This window comes from Aptenodytes patagonicus, chromosome 6 (genome assembly GCF_965638725.1).
Source record: "Aptenodytes patagonicus chromosome 6, bAptPat1.pri.cur, whole genome shotgun sequence".
NCBI classification, from domain to species: Eukaryota; Metazoa; Chordata; class Aves; order Sphenisciformes; family Spheniscidae; genus Aptenodytes; species Aptenodytes patagonicus.
Window position 1 is genome coordinate 46,658,939 of NC_134954.1, and position 24,294 is coordinate 46,683,232.

Consider the following 24,294-nt stretch of genomic DNA (forward strand, 5'->3'; position numbering starts at 1 on the left):
CCCAAAGCTGACATACACCTGCATCTCTCAGTGGCTGTATCTCCTTTTTGGGTGAAAATACACAGGAAAAACATTTATATCTCTGTATCCTGAACACGTCTTCCCACATTTGAACGCAGCATTCTAGTGATGATGTTCTCGGCATCTCCATCTCTGAAATAACCCCATAAGATATTACTGGTTCACATTAATTGAGGATCTATCTCAGAGACTATTGAGGTAGCTTTATAACATTACTTATGCAGATCTTAATGTATCATTCACTGTTAGTATTTTTTTTTTAAAGTGAAAAATAAGTGCTGGCTTTTTAAATCACCACCTTTTGGAATATATCAGCACTAATTTTATAAGAATTGTTCATGTTAAAATGCAAGGGCATGATCTCAAAGGAAAAGTGCCAAAGTAGCTATGCAAGTACATTTTCAGTTTCTGGTCATCATTTTTCATTCACTGATTATTGCTTAAGTGTTGATTAATAGTTATGTTCATGCTGCTAGAATGCATTTCCCTTGGGTGAGAAAAACATCCTTATCTAAAGGAAAAAAGAGATAGTAATCAAACCATCCTTCCTCTTCCCTGTAAGAAACACAGACGCACACTCCAGAGTCACTGATGATCTTGGTTTTGCTGGTGAGTAGTTTTGAAAATTTTCACTTAGAAAATCAGCTGTATGCAATCAGAACACTACTTGGTCGGTCAGATTGCTAGGCAATTAAATGCTCCCCTTCTGCCTCTCTCTCTATACACGTATATACACATATGTACACATATATACATGCACACACACAAAGGTACATACTTACAGTCATTGTCCCTTCTCCCTATGCAATGAACACCAGGAACACTGATGACAGCAGTGATCCATGCTGGAATTAAGCAGGGCTGATTATCTCAGGATTTATTTTTCCTCCTCAGTAATGCCCTACCTCTTGTTCAAGGAGGTGAAATGAACGGTTTAGATTTAGAGAGAGCGGAAAATTCTCTATAAAGGCAATAGACTGAGGGAAATACAAACACAGATGGGAACTTTAAAAGGGAAACAGGCTGTTCCCATAACAGTTTAAAAACATGGCAATTGCCTTAGCTTAGTAGAAAACAAGCTCTCAGCATTTGCTGTAACTTGCAACACTAAGTAGAGAGAAAATAGCAAAGATGGAGGTGAAGCCAAAACTGCAAAGTGTTTTTGCACAGCCCCACAAAGATAATATTCCGCTTTCTGAACCCTAGCTCCGCGATCCCCCGATCCCTGGTGCTGGAGGACTATGGTTTCTTGTGACCATGCAAAATGAGATCATTTCCTGGCCTGTGTCCGTCTCTGTGGGTGGCTTCTTTTTTCATTAGTTGTATAATATGTTTTGGTTAATTCTACCTCTTAATTGTCTTTAATGAGCACCAGATTTGTGACACCCTCACTTGCAAACCTGTTCTCAGAGTAGAGGCAGAGGCCCTTGAGCTGAGAGCAAAACTTAAAAGCAGCAAAACAAAAAAACCTCAGCACCCATCAGCACTGATTCTTTCCAACTACAAGGGGGCATTTCAATTGCTCTTCCACTGAACCAGGCCAATGTAATTAATCTCTTCCCAGCCACTGGAGAGAATAACTTAACTTGTCACTGAGATACACTTGTGATGCAATATACAGCATACATAGTACATACTGTAGTTGTTCTACAATACTGTGCACAATTCCTTCCCCCCAGTGAAACCAGTCCTCTGCCTCAGCCTGTTTGAAAGTAAGCTGCTTCTTGTTCCTCCCAGTCTTGCATTCTTTGCTTCTCTTCTCACTGTAATTAGTTTAGAAGACTACTTATCCAGATGATTACTGCTTTTAAATGACAGTCGTCTTTTCTTTTACTCCAGTTCATTGTTGTGTATCATTTTGTCTTGCTATCTGAATACCCAGTTCTCTAAAGCATTTTCTCATTATGTTATCTCCTGATATAAGGCATTTTGAAATACTTCATGAGAGACACTGTATGAAGTAAATTGAATTGAATTTTCTCTCAAAGTCAGGGGCTTTCAGCATCTTTCTCTAGCTAAGTCAGCAGAATTCTTGGCACCAATGCCAGGGTGTAATGGCCACGCTTTGCAGCCCAGCTATGAGCTTGTGTTCTTTTTAGGGAAAATGAAATGATGGTGTCAGTACCTGGAAAGCAAACAGGGGACAGATCAATATTTCTATTTCTGATGAGGATGGCAAAACAAAAATGTTTGGCGTATTTTCGAGGTTTTTAACGCACACATTGAGATAATGCTACTTGGCCGTATCTACCTACATCTGGTGTTGGTGCTGAATGTGTACGTGGGGGGTATATGCATGTGTATATCAGGGAAGGAAAGAGGGAAGGAAGAGGGAAATAGCAGGGCACGGAACTAAATTGTAGAGCAAGTAGTGGAAATAGTGAAAAGCTTCCTGCGGGCAGGCGGCTTCACAGGGAAGAGTGAGCCTTTCATTGTCTATAAAATCATGCCTTGCTGGAGGTCCTCAAGAGTAGAAGGGGTAGCGCCTAGAGGCAGTAAATCTCTCACTGTTGTATTATTACATTCTAAACACTTAGCTACTGTACAAACCAGCACACTGCTTCAAGAGAAGAAAAGGAGGAAGAAGGGGGAAAATGAACAAAGAGAAGAAGAGAAAGATAGCAATAAAATTGGGAAACAACCCCCTGCCACAGCTCTCCCCAAGAATACTTCACATCAAAGAAAAACAGCAAAGAGTAAATTGTCACAGAGTTAAAAGTTAACCTCAACTCTTTCCATTGTGATTTGACACCACTCTGGAACAGTGCTCCTAGAATTTGAGTGGTTACTCTGTAGCACAGGGTATTAAATCCACCTTAATCCTGTTAAACATAGATGCCACTAAAGAGAGGTGCTCTCTCAATGGCATCATGACAAAAGCTCTCCACACTGCAAATTTAAAAAAAAAAAAAATCCCAAACCTGGATTAATACTAAGCAAACAACATCAGCATAAGCAGGCTTAGAGACAGGAATTGCTTTCCATATGCTATGGCATCAGGCTCCTCTGGATCTTCAGATACCAGTCTGTAAATGTTACAGACATTGTTTCTCTTGCTTGCAACTGCTGTTGGGTGGCGACCTTCTTTGCTTGCTGATACCAATTTAGCAGTTGGTACAGTTTCTCTGTGATTTGGTACTGTCTGTTGTTTGCTGGTACCAGATGGATACCAGATGGGTAACTGTGGGCAATGGTTCCTCTGTGTTCCAGTCCCAAAAATCACTGCCTATAGGGTCAGTCTTGTCAGTTGACTCCTAAATGGCACTTCAAAGCAGCATTCTGTAAAACCTCAACATCTGTTCCTTACTCCTAATGACCTTAAAAAAAATGTTGCAGACATACTTTCCTTTAGCCAGGAGTTTCTGTGCATCTGCAGGAAAAATACAACCTTGCAGATGCTTGCAGCCATCAAACTCACTCCTCGCTAATGGCAGCTCCAGAAGCCACCACCTCAACTCTGAAAGTCAGCACTGAATGTGAAGTATAATCAATATATTCTTTTCTGTGGTAGCTCCACAATGTAGGAGTTCAGAGATATTTCAAGGCATTTTTCAAACAGTACTTTCAGCAGTGGAGTGGGAGAAGAAGAAAACAAAAACCTTAAAGTGCCTTTGAAAGGCAGCAGGGATACCTGAAGCCAAACGTAAAGCATGGAGGGAAAGCAAGGAGAGAGAAAGTGATGGAAGAGATCTGTTTAAGTATTAATTTGTCACTGGTCTTTCAAAATGTTGACCTAGTTGTCAAACTATACACAGGAGCTGAAAGGTCAGTTAATGGTTTTGAATACTGCCTATTGCAGTTCCCTCCTATGTTATTCCATATGACTGCTTCTGTTTCTAAGAAAGGGAAAAAAGTTTATGTAGGACAGTACGGGAGCGTTTTGGTAAATTCTCTATACGTGCTACAGCAGAATGCTGTCTACAGAAAAATATAGCTGACATCAAAGCATGTTCCCCACCCCCTGTCTTGCTTCATGGAGAAGTTATGATAAACAGGTTATGTGTTCCCTAAGGTTACCATGGAAACTCATTCTTTTCAGGCCATCATTTGCAAAGGTAAAATTTGCATTAAAATGTGATGGAATTTGATTTTGTGCATGTGTGTGTGAAACTCAAGTGGGGTCATATACTCCACGCAGTATAGCTATTATTTCAAACCCAGGAGCGTACGCTTAAGAGAGAGATCTATTAATCCGTGTAAACACCTCAGTGACCAAATTACAGTTTAATTGCTAACTTGACAGGTATCTTCCTAGCAAATGAAGAGAAATACTTTGAAAATTAGCTTCAAATGCAAATGTAAATGTTAATACTGATCCACTGGTGGGTACCACTAGATAGTATTTTGCTAAATTCCCCTATAATCATTCCACAGGAAAGACTGAATTTAGATTGTCAGAATGACTCTGTTTTGATGATGGCAGACCAGGGATGGAAGGCACAGGCATGTATTTCAAATTATAAATTTTTATCTTATCTTGAAGGAGTTATCATCAAATTATAAAGTATAGAATATAATTTGATATAACCATGCTTACTGCAATACAAGAAACTTTTGGACCTCCTCACAATCCCAATTTGCTCACTTTGTTTTGAGTCATATCATAACTTCAAAGTCATAATTTCACTCTAGTTATCTGCTACTCTGACTTTTCTTGGAATACCTGATGGTATAAAGCGTACACCTGGCCCAGGCCTCCCCAGGGTCCATGTTCCTTGAGAGCCACTGCCATTATTTGTTGCCACACGCAGCATTGGTCTTCCTAACACAGGAGTGCTTTATTTGCAATAGTAATTTTGACAATCATAACTTCCAGCCTGTCAAGAAAACAGATGAATGGACTGAACCCAGAAAAATCTTACAATTGGTGACCAGACTGCATTTTAGAAGAGATACCAGTATTTGTCCTCTTGCTCAGTTGTACACATTCACAACATACATGTTGAATTTGATATACTACTTTATGAAATCTATGCTACTCTGGGACACTGGATTATTCATGTATCCTCTGCCTTGAATAGCAGGACCCCCTTGGAAGCAGCAGGGCCAGAACTCATATTTCTGCTTGGAAGGCAGACATCCCAATATCACCTGGATTACAGAAGACTCAATATCTCCTATCATATAGGACTTATGACATACAGTTCAGCTGGAATGGCTCTACTTAATATTGGGCATCCTGACACTTAAGACAGCAGCCAGGCCATTTGCCGAGGAAAAAGCAGCAAAACCACAGACAGCAGTATTTGTTGCTCTTGCTTTCTTATTGTTAATAAATCCAGTTGCACAGCAAATGTCTCAAAAACACTAAAAAAAAAAAAATCAAACCAAAACCAACCCTTCAGATTAGGTTGCACAGTGCCGGTATTTTATCAGACTCCCTTCTGTACTGGAAAAATTCCTGCTTACCAGTTAAATTTACTACACAAAGCAAGAACATTAAAGAAGGTTTAAAAAACTAAATGCAGACAAAAATGGGATTACTAACTTTTGCAGAACTTCTCAAAACTCGGCACATTCAATAGAAGGAACGTGTTCCAGTTGGATCTTGTATTGAGGAAGAAGGAAGGTGCTAGCACTCTTTTTTCCAAGCGTTCTTTAACAGCCAGAGTTGAGGTTGAAAGTTTAAAAGAGCTGGCCTTGAGCAGAAAAGCCAAACTCATGTACGGCACCAGCCTTACAGGGTAAATGGAGTTCTCTTTTCCCGTATTTTGTACTTTATTTTAATGCAGTCTTGATATTAGATTAGCATCTGCACTACAGACCTTAGAGTGGGAACTAATAAAGTTATTCGCCCAATCTCTCCATGTCTGAGTCAGTGACTTTCTTTTTCATTTTAAATAATTCTAACAATGTCGCCTGTTTGTTGAGAAAAATAAAGCCTTTATATATTCATAGATAATTGCTTATACCCAGCACCCAGTGGCACATTCTAATTACTTTTCACACCTTGGCTGGGAAGAAATCTTGAACTTTTTAGTGTTTTTTAACTGCAAGACAACAATGTAGCCAGAGCACCCTGAGTGCTGAAACTGCGCCTAGGATGAAATTTAACAAGCAGTTCTGCTAATGCATTTTGCAGTGAGGAACTTCAGCAAAACTCAAGAAGACCCAAGGCCTCCACCTCAGATCTTGTGCTGCAATAATGATGAGAAGTGCTGCATAGATATACAATAGAAGAACTCAATCCAGAAATCAAAAGTAATCAAAAGTCCATTATTTCAGTTGGCTTCTGTCACATACTTAACTATAACAAATAAAAGATCTGTACTCTGTAACAGTCTCAATGACATAGTTGTATTGCTTGACCCAGCTCCTTTCAAGCTCGACCCTGTTCTGCACATGCTGGGTAACCGTTGCCGTTTGCCTCACTGAGGTCATTCTGCTTTCCATTATGTTAAATGGACAAATTTTGCAGTCCTTTGTCAAAATTGCTATCTGTTTTAGGGGGATGTTATCCCTAGCAGGCAGAGCTGGACAGTGACCAGCATCTTTAGGGCACAGGGTGCTGTCTGGGACAACAGTAGCTAGGCAACTCTTTGGATCATCAGTATTTTTTAGGGAAGAGATTTCTTTTTAATCAGCAACACACTGAACAAGAACATAGCCCAAGGAGATTAAACTGTGAGAATTCAAAAAGGAGTTAGCCGTGTTAGCATCTATTTGATAAATGCACCAGATACCTGGTAGTAAAGGCAAAAGCTTGTGCCTAAGAAGGGGTCAAGTTTGAGGCCCGATTTCAGGCCTGATCTAATAAATACCTAAGCGCATGCTTAGCTTCAGACGTGAATTTCAATGGCAGTACAGACTTGTCTTGTGATTAAAAAATGAGCGTTGTTGTAACTGGGGCCCCTTTCCAGAAGTTGAAGCAGGCCTCTTACTAATGGCCTGAGGAAGAGGAGGTCAATTTTAAAAGGAAACCTACTTTTTTTCTGTCTTGTAGTTAGACCCATGAGCAGCTGTATTTGATTCTATGGTATGTGGGGCACTGACTTGCTAGGGGTCGGGACCAAGCTGTCATGGAGAAGTACGTATCACTGAGGGTAAGGGAAGGTTCAAAGTGCAAAGTATTAGCTTTAGCAACCCCACATGCGAAGGCTCGGTGTTAAAATCTCAATCCTCTTCCACTTTCCCCATGTGATGCTGGCCTGAGATTTGACAGGGTGTGCACACATGCTCAGGGAAAGTGGCCACACAGTCACCTATCTATGGAGTGATCAACAAGTAGAAAGAAAACTGTTAAAGCCTATACTGGCAGAAGCTTGCCAAAACCGAAGCAAATTGCAAAGACCCAGCTACCGTGCTACTCAGAACTGCAGTGAAGCCAGATTACAGCCTAGCTCTGAAAAGGCTATTTCTGTGCCTGTTCAACTGTGCCCCAAAAGATAAAAGCTGCGGAGCTGTGGCCTGTCTATGTGCACAAATGCAGTAACTGTTCAGCATACTATATAGCATGGATTACCTGTTCACGAACTCCCCATATCAATATAATTACCAGTTAGAGGTTTGTTTCTTTCTTCCCTAAACATATTGGCAAATTAGGAAAAATATATACAACAGAAAACCTCTAGGGCCCTTCATATCATATCAACATGATCTGTGGCAGCTGGCATGACCTCCGTGATGCCCCACTCAAGTTCTCCGTTTGGGCAACATCAGAAGAACTTCTCCTAACTGCAAGGGACAAACCGCTGGCACATGTGTTAATGTGGAACCTCTCGGTGCTGCGAGCCTGCAAGGACGGCCACAGCTGGGCAACACCGCATGTTTTTGTCTGATTTCCTTCAACTCCTTGTATGAAGTAAGAGAAATGCCTAGTGTTTGTCCTCCTCAGAATCACCCCCCTGCATTGAAATACAACAAAAAGCAGCTGTGTGATGAGGTACCTTGTGGAATAGATGGCATGATGTATTTCTGGAATTCACATAATATTGTAGGGTATAAACAGTACCAGTGGGCTTTGATAAGACGACATATGGCACCAGAACCGTTTCCCTTGGTAAATAAGAGTTTGTACATAGTGTTAGCATGAAGACATGAGCACTTCAGACTCCCCTCTGGTTCAGATAATCTATGCCAAATTCAACCTTTGTGTAAGTAGGAAAGACTCCAAACAAGTTACAGAGTCACTCTTTATTACTAGTATTAATGGAAATGAATTTGGCTCTCCTTGCACGTGCCATTTGGAATAGTTTATTTTTCACATGAGGTTTGGCAGGGATTTCTCCAAAATAATTTCCCCCCAAACCTACCCCCAAAAGCCAGCCTGTAAATTTCAAAATCTCTCTGCTTAGTTTGAGCAGCTGTTTAGAATACTCCCCAATCTGAAACCTTCATTATACAGAGATAAGTAGTGACCATAAAAGTTCTTGATAGGTAAGTTAATAAAATGTTTTACATACTCAATTAATATTTTAATAACATACACACAAATACTTCTGATCCATGGTTTTCAAAGCAGCTATACTCTAAGTAAGTTATTGTCTTCTTTTTTTTTTTTAAATTCAATGTTTTCTTCTAAGAGTCTGTGGGCTCAGAAAGTCTGGAATTCACAGCAGTTTCTGCTATATGGTTTCACATAGTACATAAAATTGTCAGCTTCTCCCATTGCGCTAGAAGACAGGAATGTTATTATTCTAGAAGTTGGAATTTTGGTTTCTAACCATGGTCCAACACAAACGTCTGTGCGTTTTGGGAACGTAACCTATCTGAAATGCAACATCCTGAACCTGGAATTAATTGATCATGAAAAGTACAAACAGCTCCTTATTCATCCTGAAGCAACCGTAGAACCCTTTGACACATTATGGAAAAATAATGCAGTTCTTAATGCTCCTTTTTTGTTCTGGTTGATTTTTAGGCTTGGATCCCTGCCAGGCACACAATAAAGTACTTGGCCTTTAACACAGACAGGCATGATTCTTCTTTCATACTCTCAACTGGGAACTGACAAAACTCAGTACATTACAGATTTGTTTCAACCGAAATGTTCACAGCTAGTATCCAGAGACAGGTTTTCTTATATCTTTAGGTTATTTATCAGCTTGCAAATCTGATCTGCAAATAAGAAAATGGCTTTTAGAACCACTTAACATAAGGTTCGGTACAGTGAAGTTGATGTGGTCACTAACAGGTGAAGAACTATTTGCAACATGGCTGGTGTTACACGCACTCCTTGAACGTACATTAAAAAAAGATAAAGTTTCAAGGATTTACTGCCACCCTGAAGGAAAGAATTGATGTTTTAAGTAACTGGATTTGTAGAAAGTCTGTAAGACAATCCAAGTAAATCCTCAAATAGATGATTAATTCCTCATTATTTAAATGCCCCTAAATACAAGTGCAGATGCTAACTTCATGGCTTTGTCTTGACAGCTCCTTCTCTATTTCTCATGATCTGTTACTAGTCTGTGACTCTAAAGCCCTGAAAAAGAGTGCCCCAAGAAAAAGTCCTCCAACTCCTACGGAGACTGTCTAAGTTCTTGCAGCTTATTGCTTACATAGTTCTCTCAGGTTCTGACTGATACTGCAGTATATGAGAATACTACATAAACATGCCTCTTCCTGTAGACCCGGATTAGGTTTGTACAGGATATGTTCGTGAGCGCTTTTACTATCTGATGTCCCACTAAGACATGAGTATGTATGCACATGCCTAAACTCTGTCTTGTGCTGATACTTCCCAATACACCCTAGCTGTCAGAAAATTTTAGGGTAATCTCACATTACACTGACAACAACATTCATTTTCCTAGACAATATTTATACTTATCATCAGCCTGTCCTTTGGTTAACTAGCTGAGGTTTACTTTAAGCCTTGTGAGCCACCCTATAGAATTTGGCTTATCATTTACCAGTTATAAACCTGAAAGGGGGGGTGGCAGGGGCGGGGAGGAGTCCAAAGGATGCAAAACTCAACAACAAACCAAAGCACAAAGGAACTGGAAAAGAATTTCAAAGGATCTGGCTCTATAGCACAGACAGTGCTATATACATGTGTCTGTTTATGGAGACACACTAAACTGAATTATTCAGTTACTTACAAAAAGAAAAAGAACAGACTGTGGGGAAGGGAGAGCAGAATGAAGGCGCAAGAGAGCAAAAAATTCATCTAGCAACAGATGAGAAGAACAGAGGAGAATTGGAAAATGGATGTGGGGGCAGGAATGGATGATGAGAGAATAGCAGGCCTATTTAAAATGAATTTTTGACCTTATTTTTAAAACATTTATGGATCCCAATTGCCTGTCATGAGATCATTTTCCCTTACAATGCTAGCTTTTCAGCCGGCTCTGCACTTTAACTTGATTTATCCCACTTTAAAAAAAGTAGATTGTTAGAAATACCCCTTCTATTAGAAATTCTGTCCCATTACAGTGTCAGCTAAAGGCCACTTGTCAATGTCAGCTTTATCAGATAGAAATTTGGCTCATGAGTTCTCAGATACTTTTTTGGAGGACAAGACCCAGGGTCCATTTCTGAGGCTGTTGATTTGCGACGGGATAGTGTCTTCTCAAATTATCCTCTGTTATTTCCCAACTTATCTGCATGTTTCATGCGATGGTGGGAAGTGATTACAGAAGCTGCTGTACATTAGAAAGATATCTTATACGAAAGTTGGCTTAGGTAAAACAGCTGACTGACAAAAGCATAGAAAGAACCAACTGAGTATTAAAAATACATAGGGAGACCCAGCATCTCCTTTCCAGCTGCAGCTTCCCTGGTGCCATAACCTTCCTGTGGGAAGAAAACTTATACCAGAAGGTTTTCCTCCTCCTCAGCTGTCTGATGACCCTTTAAAGAAAGACCTGACATCCTGAAGATTAGAGTAAGTTTTTATTTATTTACAATTATGCAATTAGTCATCAGCATGTCTCTTCACTGATGAGTAAAGGTGGAAAAAATCAGCTGTTGTTCAATCTGTGTTACCACAGTACTGCTGAGGGTCAGCAGCCCAAGGTGGGAAAGACTACATTGCTTATAAAGTAACCCAAGGACTCCCCTGGCAAGATGCTTTGAGACAGTTGTTTTCTTTTTAATATTTTGATTCTTCTTTTCTGTCTGAATGGATTGATGTAACATATGTATTTTAAGGGTAAAACTACATGTCAGAGTAGAAATTTCAGCCAGGAGCCAAAAGAGAGCAAGCTGGGGCCATAGTATTTTCCAGACTGAAAGACAGTGCCTATGAAAGGAAGGCTGGATGGATCAATGGATGATACTGTTGCAGTGAAGAGACCAGAAGACTTTGAAATTTGTAAACCACTTCAACAAGGGGAACTGTTGCAGCAACAAACTTCAGAGTATTAAAGCCCTCAAGGTAAACTCTGATTTTTGAGCAGACTGCCATTCCTCACAACAAAAACATTTAAAAATATTCTGCGTTGGAAGAACAAAAAGAAACAATCCTGGTGCCACTATTATTAATCAGTTCAAGATTGAGATATTTAAAGCTCCCTTTCAGGTGCTCTGATTAAGGACAACTTGCCTCACAGGAAAAGCAAAGCTTTGGAAATCAGTAATCTCTGGGCATTATACCTAATAGGAAAGGCTTAAAAAAGGATTACCTAGAAGAAACCTTTGTGAATCTCAGGAAACTACACTGGACCAGAAATCTCAACCTCCTCTGACGATTAATAAAGCTTTATCAGTTTCAGATAAGAAGTAGAAATCATCAGGATGCTGAAAAGGTGCCACTGGCCCAGTCTGGGGCCTCTGTCAGGAGTCTTAACGTGCCATACAATTTCAACAGAAAGACGTTTGATGCATATTCTCATTTTAGTTTACAAAAGCTATTCAGAAGAAGAATGGCAGCTACATAGATTCCCAAATTTGGGTCACAAAATTTAAGGCAGTAGATTAAAGTTAACTGCTGCTCTAAGGAAAGAATTATTTTGCTGAGGGTGACACTTTTGGTAACTGAATCAGAATAATATATACAACAACATTTTTTGGGTTAATGAACAAATATATATGATAATTCATGTAAAAACACCCCTTTTAACTCTATCTCTCTGTGATTGCAATAAAGTCTAGTCTCGCATAGGATTTTTTTGGACTACAACCCCAATCATTGAAGATTTCACTTCAGCATTCACACTTACAGTTTGAAGGACATTAAAACCAACAATGTTAGTTCAAACTTCAGGTGTATTTAGATTCTTAAGATTTTAACATAATTCTGTCTCTTTTTAAACTAAAATTTCAAATTTAGCATAAATTGCATCTTATCAAAGTTACATTTTTGAATGCTGGTTGATTATAATTACTTCTAAAGAGACAGAGTCCAACTCTGAAACCTGCTCAGGTGGAGCTCTTGAATGCCACAGTTGTGATCCCATAGACTATAGCTGTTGCATTTATTTAATGCATTCAAAAATCTGGCACTCGATTTAATCTCTGGTTCTACCATAGGTTACTCTTCAGCAGTGGGGTAGATAATACACCTGTGTAGTGTGACTCCTAGATGTAAAATAGGGAATACAGCATGTCTGTAACAGTTCTATAGTGTTGGTAGAATATTTTAAGATCCTTTGATGGGAGAGGAGCAAATTGTTCCATGTTTCACTTTATAAAAGTTACTGAGGATGGATCGTGGCCAGATTGCTACTGTCCAGTGTGCAGAAGGAAAGGCAGGAGCAGACATGCCTCTATTTCCTCCCTCTCATTTTGCAGCTAAGCACAGTGAGAGTCTGCTCTTCTAACGCTCTCGTTAACCCAGGGAATCACTGGATGAACTGCCAGAGTACCATAAATCCTGCTGAAAAGCCTTGATGCTGCCACATGTGACAAAGTTTGGCAATGACTGCGTATCTTGGGCCTAAAGAGAGGAAACCTGGACCTAAATCAAACACAGTGAAGAGACAAGTTATTTTTAGCCAAGTTTTCATGTTATTAATGTTTTCTTTGGTGGGCTGGCATTAAAGATTTCTCCCTTTCTACAACCCCCCCAAATTCATGTTAAGCTGACACAGGATTTCTGCAAAACACAAAAAAATCAGCACCTTCTGCTAACCCTGAATGCTGCAAAAGCACTTTGCATCACACTGTGGACCTACCCAACGCTGGTCGTAATCAGATGGCTGTGCTCTTCCTTCGTCGTCCTCATAGAAAGGTAAGCCTTCTCGCCTGGCCTGATGGTACTCCTTCCGTAACTTCTGGATACGATCAGCATTCCCACCACTTGTGCAGCCACTGAGAAAAAGAAAAAATGCTAAATAAAACTCATATGTACACACATATCTAACACTTACCAGGTACCCACATGAGCATACACACAGGATTGCCACACCTGAGACAAACGGATTATGAACATTTGATTCTCCTGACTTGCATAGTGCCCACTGGCCCATATCACCCTTATTTTTGCTTTCTTGTATTAATAAAGCTGCTAATTGTGAACTTGATCCCCACTTTTAAAAAAGGTTGTCCCTGTCCAAAGAGCTTAACAATTACAGTACAAGACAAGAGACAACAGATGGATGCAGACAGATGGGGGAGCACAAGGAAACTTTTAACATTCCTATGAGCAGCTATAAATGGCTATCATATTTTAATAATGATGATGATGATGATGATGATGATAAGCTGCCAGAAAAATGTTTCCTTTTGCTCCCACGCTAAATGTGGAATTTCCCTAAAATTACATTTGTTCAAGGTAAAGAATAGACTATATTCACAAAGAAGCACAGAAAGAAGTTTTATCTCATAAAAAACAGCCTCCCTCCCAATTATACAAAGAACTAAAACATCAGCCATGAAAATACAGGGGAGGCATGAGAGATGGGAAAATGCACTATTAAATCTTGACACCATTTTTTTAAAGTAGTAATTAAACAGTAATCCACTTAGCAATCCACAAAGACTCACTTGTATGCTGAACTGCATACACTGCAAACTGCCATGGTAAAGCTAGTGGAGTTGCTTAGTTTGTCAAGTTAAACACATGCCTGTCTTTGTGGATTTTGACCCTGGTGAGCCTTCCAAAACCTTACAGCTGGACTTGTACAACTGTGGAAGCTCAAGCTATACCAGGAAGGATTAAAAAAATAAAATCCTGAAAATGCCTAAGAATTCAAAAAAATAGAGCCACATTGAAAATGAATAAATTTAAAGTTTCCCGCAGCTATTTCTAGCGCTGTTCTAGTCAGCACTGGGGTGAATACTGACTGTATGGTTCCGTAGCATTTACTGGCATTCACAGGGAATTGTTGCAGAATTTATTTGTGGCTGCTCCTAAACTCAGACCATTGTTACTGCAGCACACCATCATATATTCTCTTAATCTGCAACCTTAACTCTGCCTCACCAACAATGGGCTATAGAGATACAGATTTATTCACACGAGCACAGACTCTGTGGAGCATCTTGTCACACTGCACTTCCCTATGAGTATGCCAGGATCTAGGGAAGCCTTTTATAGGATTTGCATAGCAAACTGAATTTGGAAAGCACACACAAAAGATTGAACATAAACCAATGTAAGTTCAATAATAAGTAGTTTCTAGTATCTAATAGCAATCTAGGTGGGTTGGGAATTAATTACCAATGAAGGGAAACTCCATGTAGGGTGCAAATGCAACTGAATATGCAGCCAGGATTGGAAATGTTTACTTGCAGCATCAGTATGTTTCCATGAAAAATCAAACACTTAAATTACTTGCCTTCCCTGGATCCTAAGTTATCCAGCCCCTCTACTCTACAAAGTCCCAGCGGTTTCAAGCTTCTCTGGCTGACTTACTGAACTCTTTCAGAGCATACAAAATTTTTCTCATGATCTGCCAAGACAGTGCAGAAAGCTCATACAAACTCTGTGGACTATTGAGGAAAAAAAAAAAGTACATTCCCTTTTCCCCTTGACTCCTTCCACAGATAAATGCCTCTGTTCCTTGCATGAATTCTTGTCAAATAGCGGAGAACCATTCAGTTTGCAAAACATCGGAATTGAGGACTAGCTAATGGGGGCTATCACTTAGAACAGTGAAGCTTGGTCCACAGCTCCTGAGCAATACAATACCTGTGAAATCCCCTGACTTTACTTGTGAGTACAGATAAAGCGTTTAATTAGGGCTGCTAACATACAGATAAGGCCCAAAGTGTTGTCCCTGTTGCTTTGCCAACATTACCCAAAGCAGCACTAGCTAAGAAAGGGAAACGCTGAAATACAGGTCTAGTTTGATTCCAGCAGATCTGGCTCCCTGCAGCTCTCTGAAAACTGTGTTAGCACCTGCCACTAGTGGCCTAATGGCCACATACCCACTTTATACCTCCAGGTATTTTGGCTGAAGAGGTAATCTGAAAATACCATACAGGTTTTTTTTTCCTTTTTTAAATGAAATCTGAGATTTATATCGTAAGAGGCAGTAACAGCAGTCTGTGCTCCATTTACTGCAGATCTCCTGTAGGTGAACTTCCTTCTGCTTAAACCCATCTAGCCGGCAAGTAGAAGTAGGTGCTGCAGAGATCAAGCTGATTATATATATTAAAAGACTGGGCCTGACAGCTTTTTCTTTGGCAAACCTCTGCCACGCTGTATTGAAGTACAAACCCTAACCATGAGAATGAGTAGGAACATTTGAATGAAAGATAGCAGCACATGGAAAGTTATCCATCTGGATTAGTGTGAAAACGCAAGCATAATCTCTGTGGAAATAAGCAGCTCCGTGAAGTCTCATTTCCTGCGCTTCTCTCCTGTGGGTTCTCTGGTGTCCGATAATGGGACTGAGTTCACACTGCAGCGTTTCTCCCCAGCAAGGGCATTTGTCTGGGCCTCTCTAGCAGGCTGCTTATTTTCATGAAACTTAGTGATCCAGTATCTTTTGAACATCGAATCGCCTGTCAAGCCTGGTCAAAAATGGCCAGCAGGCTCAGAATTTGTTAGAAAGGTGGCAGGGACAGGTTGGAGGAGGGTCGGTCAGTACGCCAGCTTCATTTTTTCAGGAAACAGTTGAAGCTCCATAGCTCTTTTTTTTTTTTTTTCTATCCATCACTGTTCATAGGCACAAGTGTAAAAGACACTGGCTTTTGAAAGAGCTGCATATCTAGCTTACCATGAAAGTGTTACCGGCTCCTGAGTACTGTGAGATGAATATGATGCCCTGTGCAATGCTCATGAAACAGTTCTGAATTTAAAGTTGGCTCCTGACAATTATGTGAATATATGAACCACATTCAAACTCACCAGATGAATTCAATCAGCACTGTGCAAATATCGCATACATAATCTATTAGTTTACCCCAAAGAAACTGAGGCATTGAATTCAAACAGAATGAAGTCATCAGTAATAAAAAAAAGAAACTGATAAGGCAATATTAAAAAAAAACAACACAATTTTCCAAGGTTTGCAGAGAAGATCATACATTGACTGTAAACTATTCTCCCATCTGCCTATAAATACATAATTAAAAAATATTGGTTTGATCAGATAGCAGTTTTCAGACAGGGAAACAGCAGATGAATACCAGTTCAAATGTTTTGGATGCATGACCATTTGTACTGAAAAGAAACCTGAACTTACAGAAGAAATACAAAAACAATACTCCAATCAAAGTCAACTTATATTAAGGAGACTTACTGAAGCTTTTCACCAAGCCTAGTAAGTACAGCAGACAGATTGCTTTTACAGTAGCTTTACATTTAATGTAGTGCTCCCTCCTTGAGGACATATAAATATTACAGTCCTCATCACATCTACAATTTTGTGCAGAATTCACTTCCTTGACATGGCTCCCTGCACTACACGTTCTTCAGAGAACTGCGCAACCACACATTAGCCATTTTCCTCCACCACCACGTGTTCCTAGGCTCTAACATTTAATCTACCCATGCACTTCTCCGTTGTCACAACAAGACTGTAAGAGAACCATCCACTCTGCGTTTTGCGACTGATTTCAGAATGATTTCCTAAAATTGTGCTCTGTGTAAGGAGACTGATTCAGAAGCAGCTGATACTGGGATAGAACTTGAACTTTTTTTGGGAAGTTTTAAATAACGTCTCGGTGGGGGAAAAATCTCTGAGAAACTTTACAAAGAGTTTAGCGAAGACTCAGATGCTGATCTCAAACAGCAGTAACAAAACCTGTCCAAAATCCCAGGCCACAAACAATCTTAAGAGAAGTTCAACAGTTCTTCGACTAAGCTGCACACACTGCAAGGATTTTTTTGGGAAACAGAAAAAAGGAATAATAAATAATCTTATATGAACATTCACAAGAGGAAAAAGCACATTCCTGTCAGCCATTCTGTAGTTTTGCTAGATACAGTCGTTACAAACCAAAGCTTTCTTCTGGCCTGGGAGAAAGAAAAAAAATAGTCTGCACGACTGTTCTAACCCATGCCGCTGGGCTGCTGAGGCTGTACTACCAACTAGATAAACAACCGCCAGAAATCACCATCTTCTGCGCTGTGCCTGAATCTGTCAGAGGCGCTATACAGGTTCCACCTTGCCCACTGCGACTGTAAAGGGACCTGCTACGAAACAGCCACTCAACTGATACGGCTGGAATAGGCATCCCAAAACAAAAAGAAAACCATAATTTGGCACAGACTTAGCTTCAAGCTATCTCTAACATTATGTAAAATATGACTGTGAAATCTCATCCCATCATCTCTGAAGAGATAGATGAACAAGCACCATAGCAATAACATTATATACCCAATATGATAGACAAGTTATTTTTTTCAAAGAATCAAAACATCATCATCAGTATTTAATACATACGGCTCAGGTTTTGCACAATAAAATCTCCCCTCTGTTCTTCCTCTGAGTTGCTAATCTGGTTTTCAATCATTCAGGTTAAAATTGTCATTTTTTATATTAGTGACTTCTTACTGCAGCTCTCTAGATAATACAAAATTAAAAACAAGTGTTGCATGTACAGAGTAAGATGAACCACTTAAAACTGTATATAAACATATGTTTAAAGAGGCAATAAACATTTTGTTTCCAGTGGTTTTCCTAAACACATTAATATTGCACAGGGCTTTTTTGCCAGCCACTTCTTTCAAACCCTGATTTCACCCAGCTGACTGTCAGCCTCTAAACAAACAAGTGGTGCTTCCAAGTTAAAAAAAAAAAAGAAAAATAAAAATGATTCTTTTAGTGAATTTTCCATTAACAAACAAATCCAAGACAAAATGTGATTCACAGACTCAAGAGAATGGACAATCTTCCATTCACAATCTGCTATAAAACAAAACTAATTTTATATACTGAAAGGAACATAGTGGTCTGCAAAGATATACAGTATAAGGGAGTCCAACAGAGCACGTAAGAGCATCTTTCACTTAGGACAGAACTTTCATTTTGAAGTTATAACAAATAAATATTTGAGTACATTACTCTCTCAGTTCCAGCCCTTGTCTTTCTACCCTGAAGTATTACATTGCTTATGAAGACACTTGCGCAACCTCAGTAGTAAGAGGGAATAAAAAGAATGGTGGGAAGTGATAAAAAGAAAATCAGTGATAAGAACGTAATTCTACAATATTTCAGCTTTCATCTTTGTCAACCACCAAGAGAAAGAGTGTTTAGAAAGAAACGAACATTTGTTGTTTTCATATGCACTTGAGTAAATGAATGATATTGCAGTGAAAGACTTGTCAGAAATACCTTGTTGACACCACTGATACTGCCTTGCAGGCTCAGGAACCATCTCTGACGTTCAGCCAGAGTCAGCCTGGGTTATGGCTACACCCCCCCCCCGCTGAGGACCCAACTTAAGAACGATGTCTTTCCAGCTACTGGAACCATGCAAATGGTTTTATTGGTCTCCATAACACTTGCTTTCTTGCTCTGGGCAGGAATATACCTATATATACAATTACCGTATTTATCAATGGAGAGGGGCCCCAGTAGGACACTTCTTTTGGAAACCTGGGCAAAGTGACCGGGAGGAAGACTTTGAGCCCAGTTCCATTTAGACAGGACTATCTTGAGAGGGTCTGTATAGATGGGCTGACATGAGAAGCTTTAGATGGATATGTTTCTCTCTATCTGTAGGTACATAAATACATAAAAAGTCAAGAATCATAAACAAACTGCAGGAAAACAAACTACACTGAAGAAGCTATTTATGCTTATTTGAGTTTATTTGAACTTGTATACTAAAGTTCCTGGGTCTTAATCTGCTTTACAATATTTAAAAAAGTCGTAACTGTGCTTCAGTGGAACATATACTGTCACCTTTCAATTCTTTAGGCTAACATAAAAGCAGTACAACCATTTCTGTCCAAAAGGTCAAAGACTCCTAGGGCAGCACATGACTACCATTTGTCTGGATGTAAATTGAGTCCTATTGACCCTGTAACATCACTACTGACCTCTTGACATTAGGAGCTTAGTGGAAAGAAAGAAGATTATATTCTTAGTTTCCTACAGACTCATTAGGAAGAAAGAAGGAAAGAGAACCTTGCATGATATGAATTAGCAGTGTCATTAACCTTTTCTTTCCCCAAATAGCTCATAATACGTTTACAGAAGCCTCAAAAGAACGATTTGGAGATTGAGACCAACAGATTTGTATCACTTTCAGTTTTTCCAAACTGTTTATAAAATATCTCTCAGTTTTTGACATAAAGCATCCTTTTATGTTTCCCTCCTTTCACATGACATACAACACCTTTTCCTGTTTGTCATGGCAGATGGCCTAGACATTCAGATGAGCATCATCTTTTCAATCCAGGCCACTTCTCATCTCCATTACTGTCCTTTATAACTTATAGTTGACTACAGCTGGCCAGAAATAACGGGAGGTATAGCCTAATTTGTTGCTTTACGGAAACAAAATTGGCACACTGAGGTTTAACTTCACCATAACAGCAGATATGGTATGTGCTGCTCTAACAGAAACAGGTTATTTGCAATCAAGTAGGAATGAAAGAAAAAAAGGGGACATTTTCTTGTTTGTAGCCAGCTTGTCATCTTTACTTCAAAGAAAAGACATTTTTTTTCTTTTTTTCCGCTCAATGTATTGTGCCTCATCAAGGCAGGCAATCACCAGATTTTAACTAATAATAAAAAAAAGACGCCTTACAGTTCAGGCGGGTTAATGGCAATGTCTGTTTCTGGCATGTGACCAGTTTACTGCTGTCTTGTTGATCCGAGATGTGCACGTGTCTCCGAAGCGCTAGGAAAGCAGGGAGATTAGGGACTCGGCTGCTGACAACAACCAAACTCTCTATAAACAATACACAATGAAAATAATGAAAAACAGATTTTCCTGGTATTTTCAGTAGCCTCTAGACAATGCAACAGTTTCTGGTTTCTTCACTAAAGATGATATCAATTATGCCTTTTATCCATCATGCAGAAGTCACGTGTGAGGCATAATTGAGGGCCTTCTCTCCAAGGTAATTTCTTCTGGATTTACACGGCAAAGTACTTAAATTGCCTTTTTTGGCACTTTGTATTACAACATGGCTTGGGAGGGGGTATTTTACTTTACTGATGTAAAGCAGCTGGCATATTTACAATAGATAGGTCACATCAACACAGAACAGATTTTCAGCCCTCCAAACTCCATTTACAGCAGCTTTAACAATTCAACAAAGCAAAGCCTGAATGCTAAACTCTTGTGTGGAAATGTAGCTCTATTTCTTAATGGCTATCACACCTGCCTGCAACTGGCAGCTAGTTTTTTTCACTTGCAGACTATTGCTTTTTGCACTACAGTTTATTAAACTTATTGCTAAAGCTGAGATAATAAGTACTTTACAGACTTCCAATGAATTAGCCATTCAAGAGTCCCTCAGGAATCCCCTTTAGCACACACAAAGCAAAGGCAGGAGGGAGAGAAGGTGACAATTCAGTGCAGTCTTAATTTCTGCGCTCCCTTGTGAGGGAAGAATCAAGGATCTAAGAATTCGCTCACAGTAGATGCTGCTGCCCATATTCTAAAACATATTTTGTTGAAAACTACAAAGCCCGGAGTAGCTATCCATTTTCTCCCAGAAACTACCTCTCCAAGTTTCACACTAGAGACTATATTCTGCTCTTCGTTACATGCATGCAAATCTATGCCACTGGCAGAGTGGCAGCAACTAATCTTCTATGTGGTTTGTTTTTATACTACTTGGCCTAGGTAGAAATGAGGTAGAAATCTCAACCTCAACTAAAAAAAAAAGTCTCTGTGTCTGTAATCCTGTTACAGATACAGTTTACATTTTAAAGAAAAAAAAAAATTCATTTTTACCATGTGCAAAGCATCAGGGAAAAGCATAGATCTCATAGCCAAAATACATCTTTACTATAAAGTTGGCTTTTGTAGGTGTTTTTAATGAATGGTCACTACGAGGATAATATTAATCCAGCATTAGGACTTTTACGGGAAAAAAATACAGATGTAATTTATCTTTTTTAACTGTCAGCTGCATTTCTAAAGCTTTAAAGTCTGTAGCTTCCAGGGGCCTTTTGTCTTTCTGCCATGGCAGGAATATCTTGGACAGCTGTAAGAGCTTTGTAAGCTATCTTTCTCAAAATCCATTAGCTAATTCAAGGAACCTAATTAGAGCTGCCATTTTGATGGAGCATACTGAATGCTCTGTATAAACTAGTAACACCATCAATGTTTATTAAAAATTGCAAGAACCAAAGCTCTCAGTTCCATATAAATATTAATGCACAGATACACATACTTATTGAAATATAGATGGCATTATGTCCACAGAAATACACACAGGTATCCTTAAAACCCAGTGTGATGCATTTATTCACAAAGGCTGAAGTACAGAAGCAAAACCTAGGGACAATTTTACACAAACTGTTGAAAATTGACCGGCTTCCATTTACACTATCCTTATGCGCATTAAAGGAAGCAAAGCACACTAAAGATGACTTGTTTCTTGTGTTTTTCCTGAGTAGTGTGCTGACAATTTGGAGTGTATTTTGAGCTTACCTCAAGAATGCACTCCAGCTGGAACGTTTTATAGCTCCTCTTAAACCAGCCACTCCAATCACCATACTTTGTAGACATTTACACATATTCCAGTACTACACTGTTTAAGGGCATCCAAAGATTCAAAGGGAATTCGCACTGTAGAGCTAAAACTCAAATTTTGCTGTAGACAGCAACAAAATCGGTGAAAGGAGCCAGACATCTGGAGCAATGCTCTCCTACATTCTGCTGTGTAGAAGCCCAACTATAATGAAAAAGCAACTCTCAGACAGTGATACAACACATGAAATACTGACCATTCTAAGAATATATCAGAGACCTAATTAAGTTAGGCTGTACAAGCATATGCCTTTGGCTACAGAAATAAAGAGTTTTCTGGCTACTTCACAGCTTCATTTTTAACTTGATACTTCATAAATGGAACTGCAGAAAACCTCATATGTTACCATTTCAATCTGACGTACACTTTCATACGCATCTAATAGTGCCTGGATTCTATTTATATGTACAACTAAATATACGTGCATAGAAAAATCATCAGATTTGCTACAGAAAGACAGCAGATGTTCTTATTAAGCCACTGGCACAGGCAAGGTGAAGCATGTAAGCCTTATAAGGAAAGCATTTAATGTTCCAACTACAAGCTAAAGAAAAGCAAAGACAACAAATGAAATTATTTCTAACGTATTTTACTAGCTGCAAGTGCAATGCACAGCAAAATGAAAGCACCGTTGAGCATGCTCAAATGATTTATAATACATGGGGCTTCTCACAGAGGGGAGTATAATCTATACGCACTCTTTGGAACATCCTAACTCCAATATAATGATCCAAAGTTCACTTCTTCTGAATATATACTAAAATGACACACGAAGCATTTAACAGATGCGCAAGAGAAACAGGCTTAATTATATTTTCTATACTTTAGTATTGCAATGGGCTAAAAATTTTATGACAATCTTACCACGGGGACAACCCTGAAGGTAAATTCGTTTTAGTTCTCTGACAGGGCAGTATTTCTAAACTACAACGGAGATCTGAGCAGTTTCACAGGAACACGCTCAAAAGTCAAAACATCAGTTACCACTAGCTTCTCTCAGGAATTATATGCGGCAAATTTAGCTTGTGGTTATTGCTCAACAGAAACCCTGCCAGATGCTGAAGCGGTTGATGGATTTTGCAAAGTTCTGCCGCCTTCAAGGCCACCCTGCCTACCCTTCCAGCAGCCTCCCTCCTTGGGCACCTCTCCCCCGCGCAGCTGGGCTCCTTATAGTGCAGTTGATGGCACTCGCGAAGACTAGGGAGTGCACATTCCTTCAACTAGCTTTCATCACAAGCTCCACATCAACAGAATTAAACACTTTATACGCCGAACTGCATTTCAGAGAAATATTACTGAACTCAGGGGCCTAAAGTTAGCAGTGTAACTTTATTACTTTTTATTACACAGGCAAGGGAAGCTCCTGGACTTCCAGACATGCGCAGCTTTTCTAGCTCCTTCTTCTTATGGCTGCAGCTCCACTGCGCCTCTGAAATTACTCCCACTTTTCCACTTGGAAAAGTCAGGGCTGATTTTCAGGTGTTTAAGATTGAAGGTAAGCACTAGTCCTTTTCAGTGATTGTTTTGAAAAATGTTAAATTAAAATGGAAAAAACGAAGTAATGGAATCTTCAAACTACACAAAATCATTTCCTGGTGTACCTAACCTGGAAGAGGAAGAGCAAGCCTATCTCTCTGCATCTGGGTGGGAAGTCTCAGAAATGCTAAGGCGAGTGTTCTGGTTCAGGCCCATCTCTCTCTCTCCAGAATATTCTCATCTGTTTTCCACTGCCGTGTTTAGAGACACACCTTACAAATCCTTCCACATCTGTTTTTGTCTTGCTCCCTTCATTCCCTGTTCTCATCCTGATGTTCGGAAGTCTTTCCCTTTATACCTTTCAGCCAAAGATGCCAAGTTCCTCCACCCATTTATTGGCTTCCCATACAAGCGCATCCCTGTCCCACAGGCTGCTCTAGTACAGAAACACCTCCCCTGATGTGCCTAGGTCAGCATTTCTCCTTCCAGAACTCCTTGGAACCCATCTCCCAGAAGCATTTCACAAAGCAGCCTGCCAGTAATGATGAGGCGATAGGTGGCTTGGGACACCCAACAGCACTTCTTCCCTTCTGCACTGGTTCAAATGAGTGTGCTCGTGTCTAACACAGTTACAGAGCATTAAACTTGCAGTACCGGTAAACCTCTCTACTCTGAAGCACCCACTTATTGCCCGCAACTCTGCCCTGACCCAGCACCCCTCCTTTATTCTCCCCATCCTCTGGCTGCTCCAGCAATCCTTCCTCTTCTCCATTCCTATTCTTGTCCTGCCTGTCCATGGCATT

The 24,294-nt window shown here is 39.7% G+C and overlaps 1 protein-coding gene across 2 annotated transcripts in view; it reads right to left on the minus strand.

The window, feature by feature from the left end:
- PARD3B (par-3 family cell polarity regulator beta) overlaps positions 1-24,294 on the minus strand; it is a 445,805-nt gene that overhangs the window by 38,721 nt on the left and 382,790 nt on the right. For both annotated transcript variants that reach the window (XM_076342438.1, XM_076342436.1), the window contains one exon: positions 13,080-13,215. In XM_076342438.1, coding sequence (XP_076198553.1) covers positions 13,080-13,215 — 136 coding nt within the window. The remainder of the gene's footprint in view (positions 1-13,079; positions 13,216-24,294) is intronic.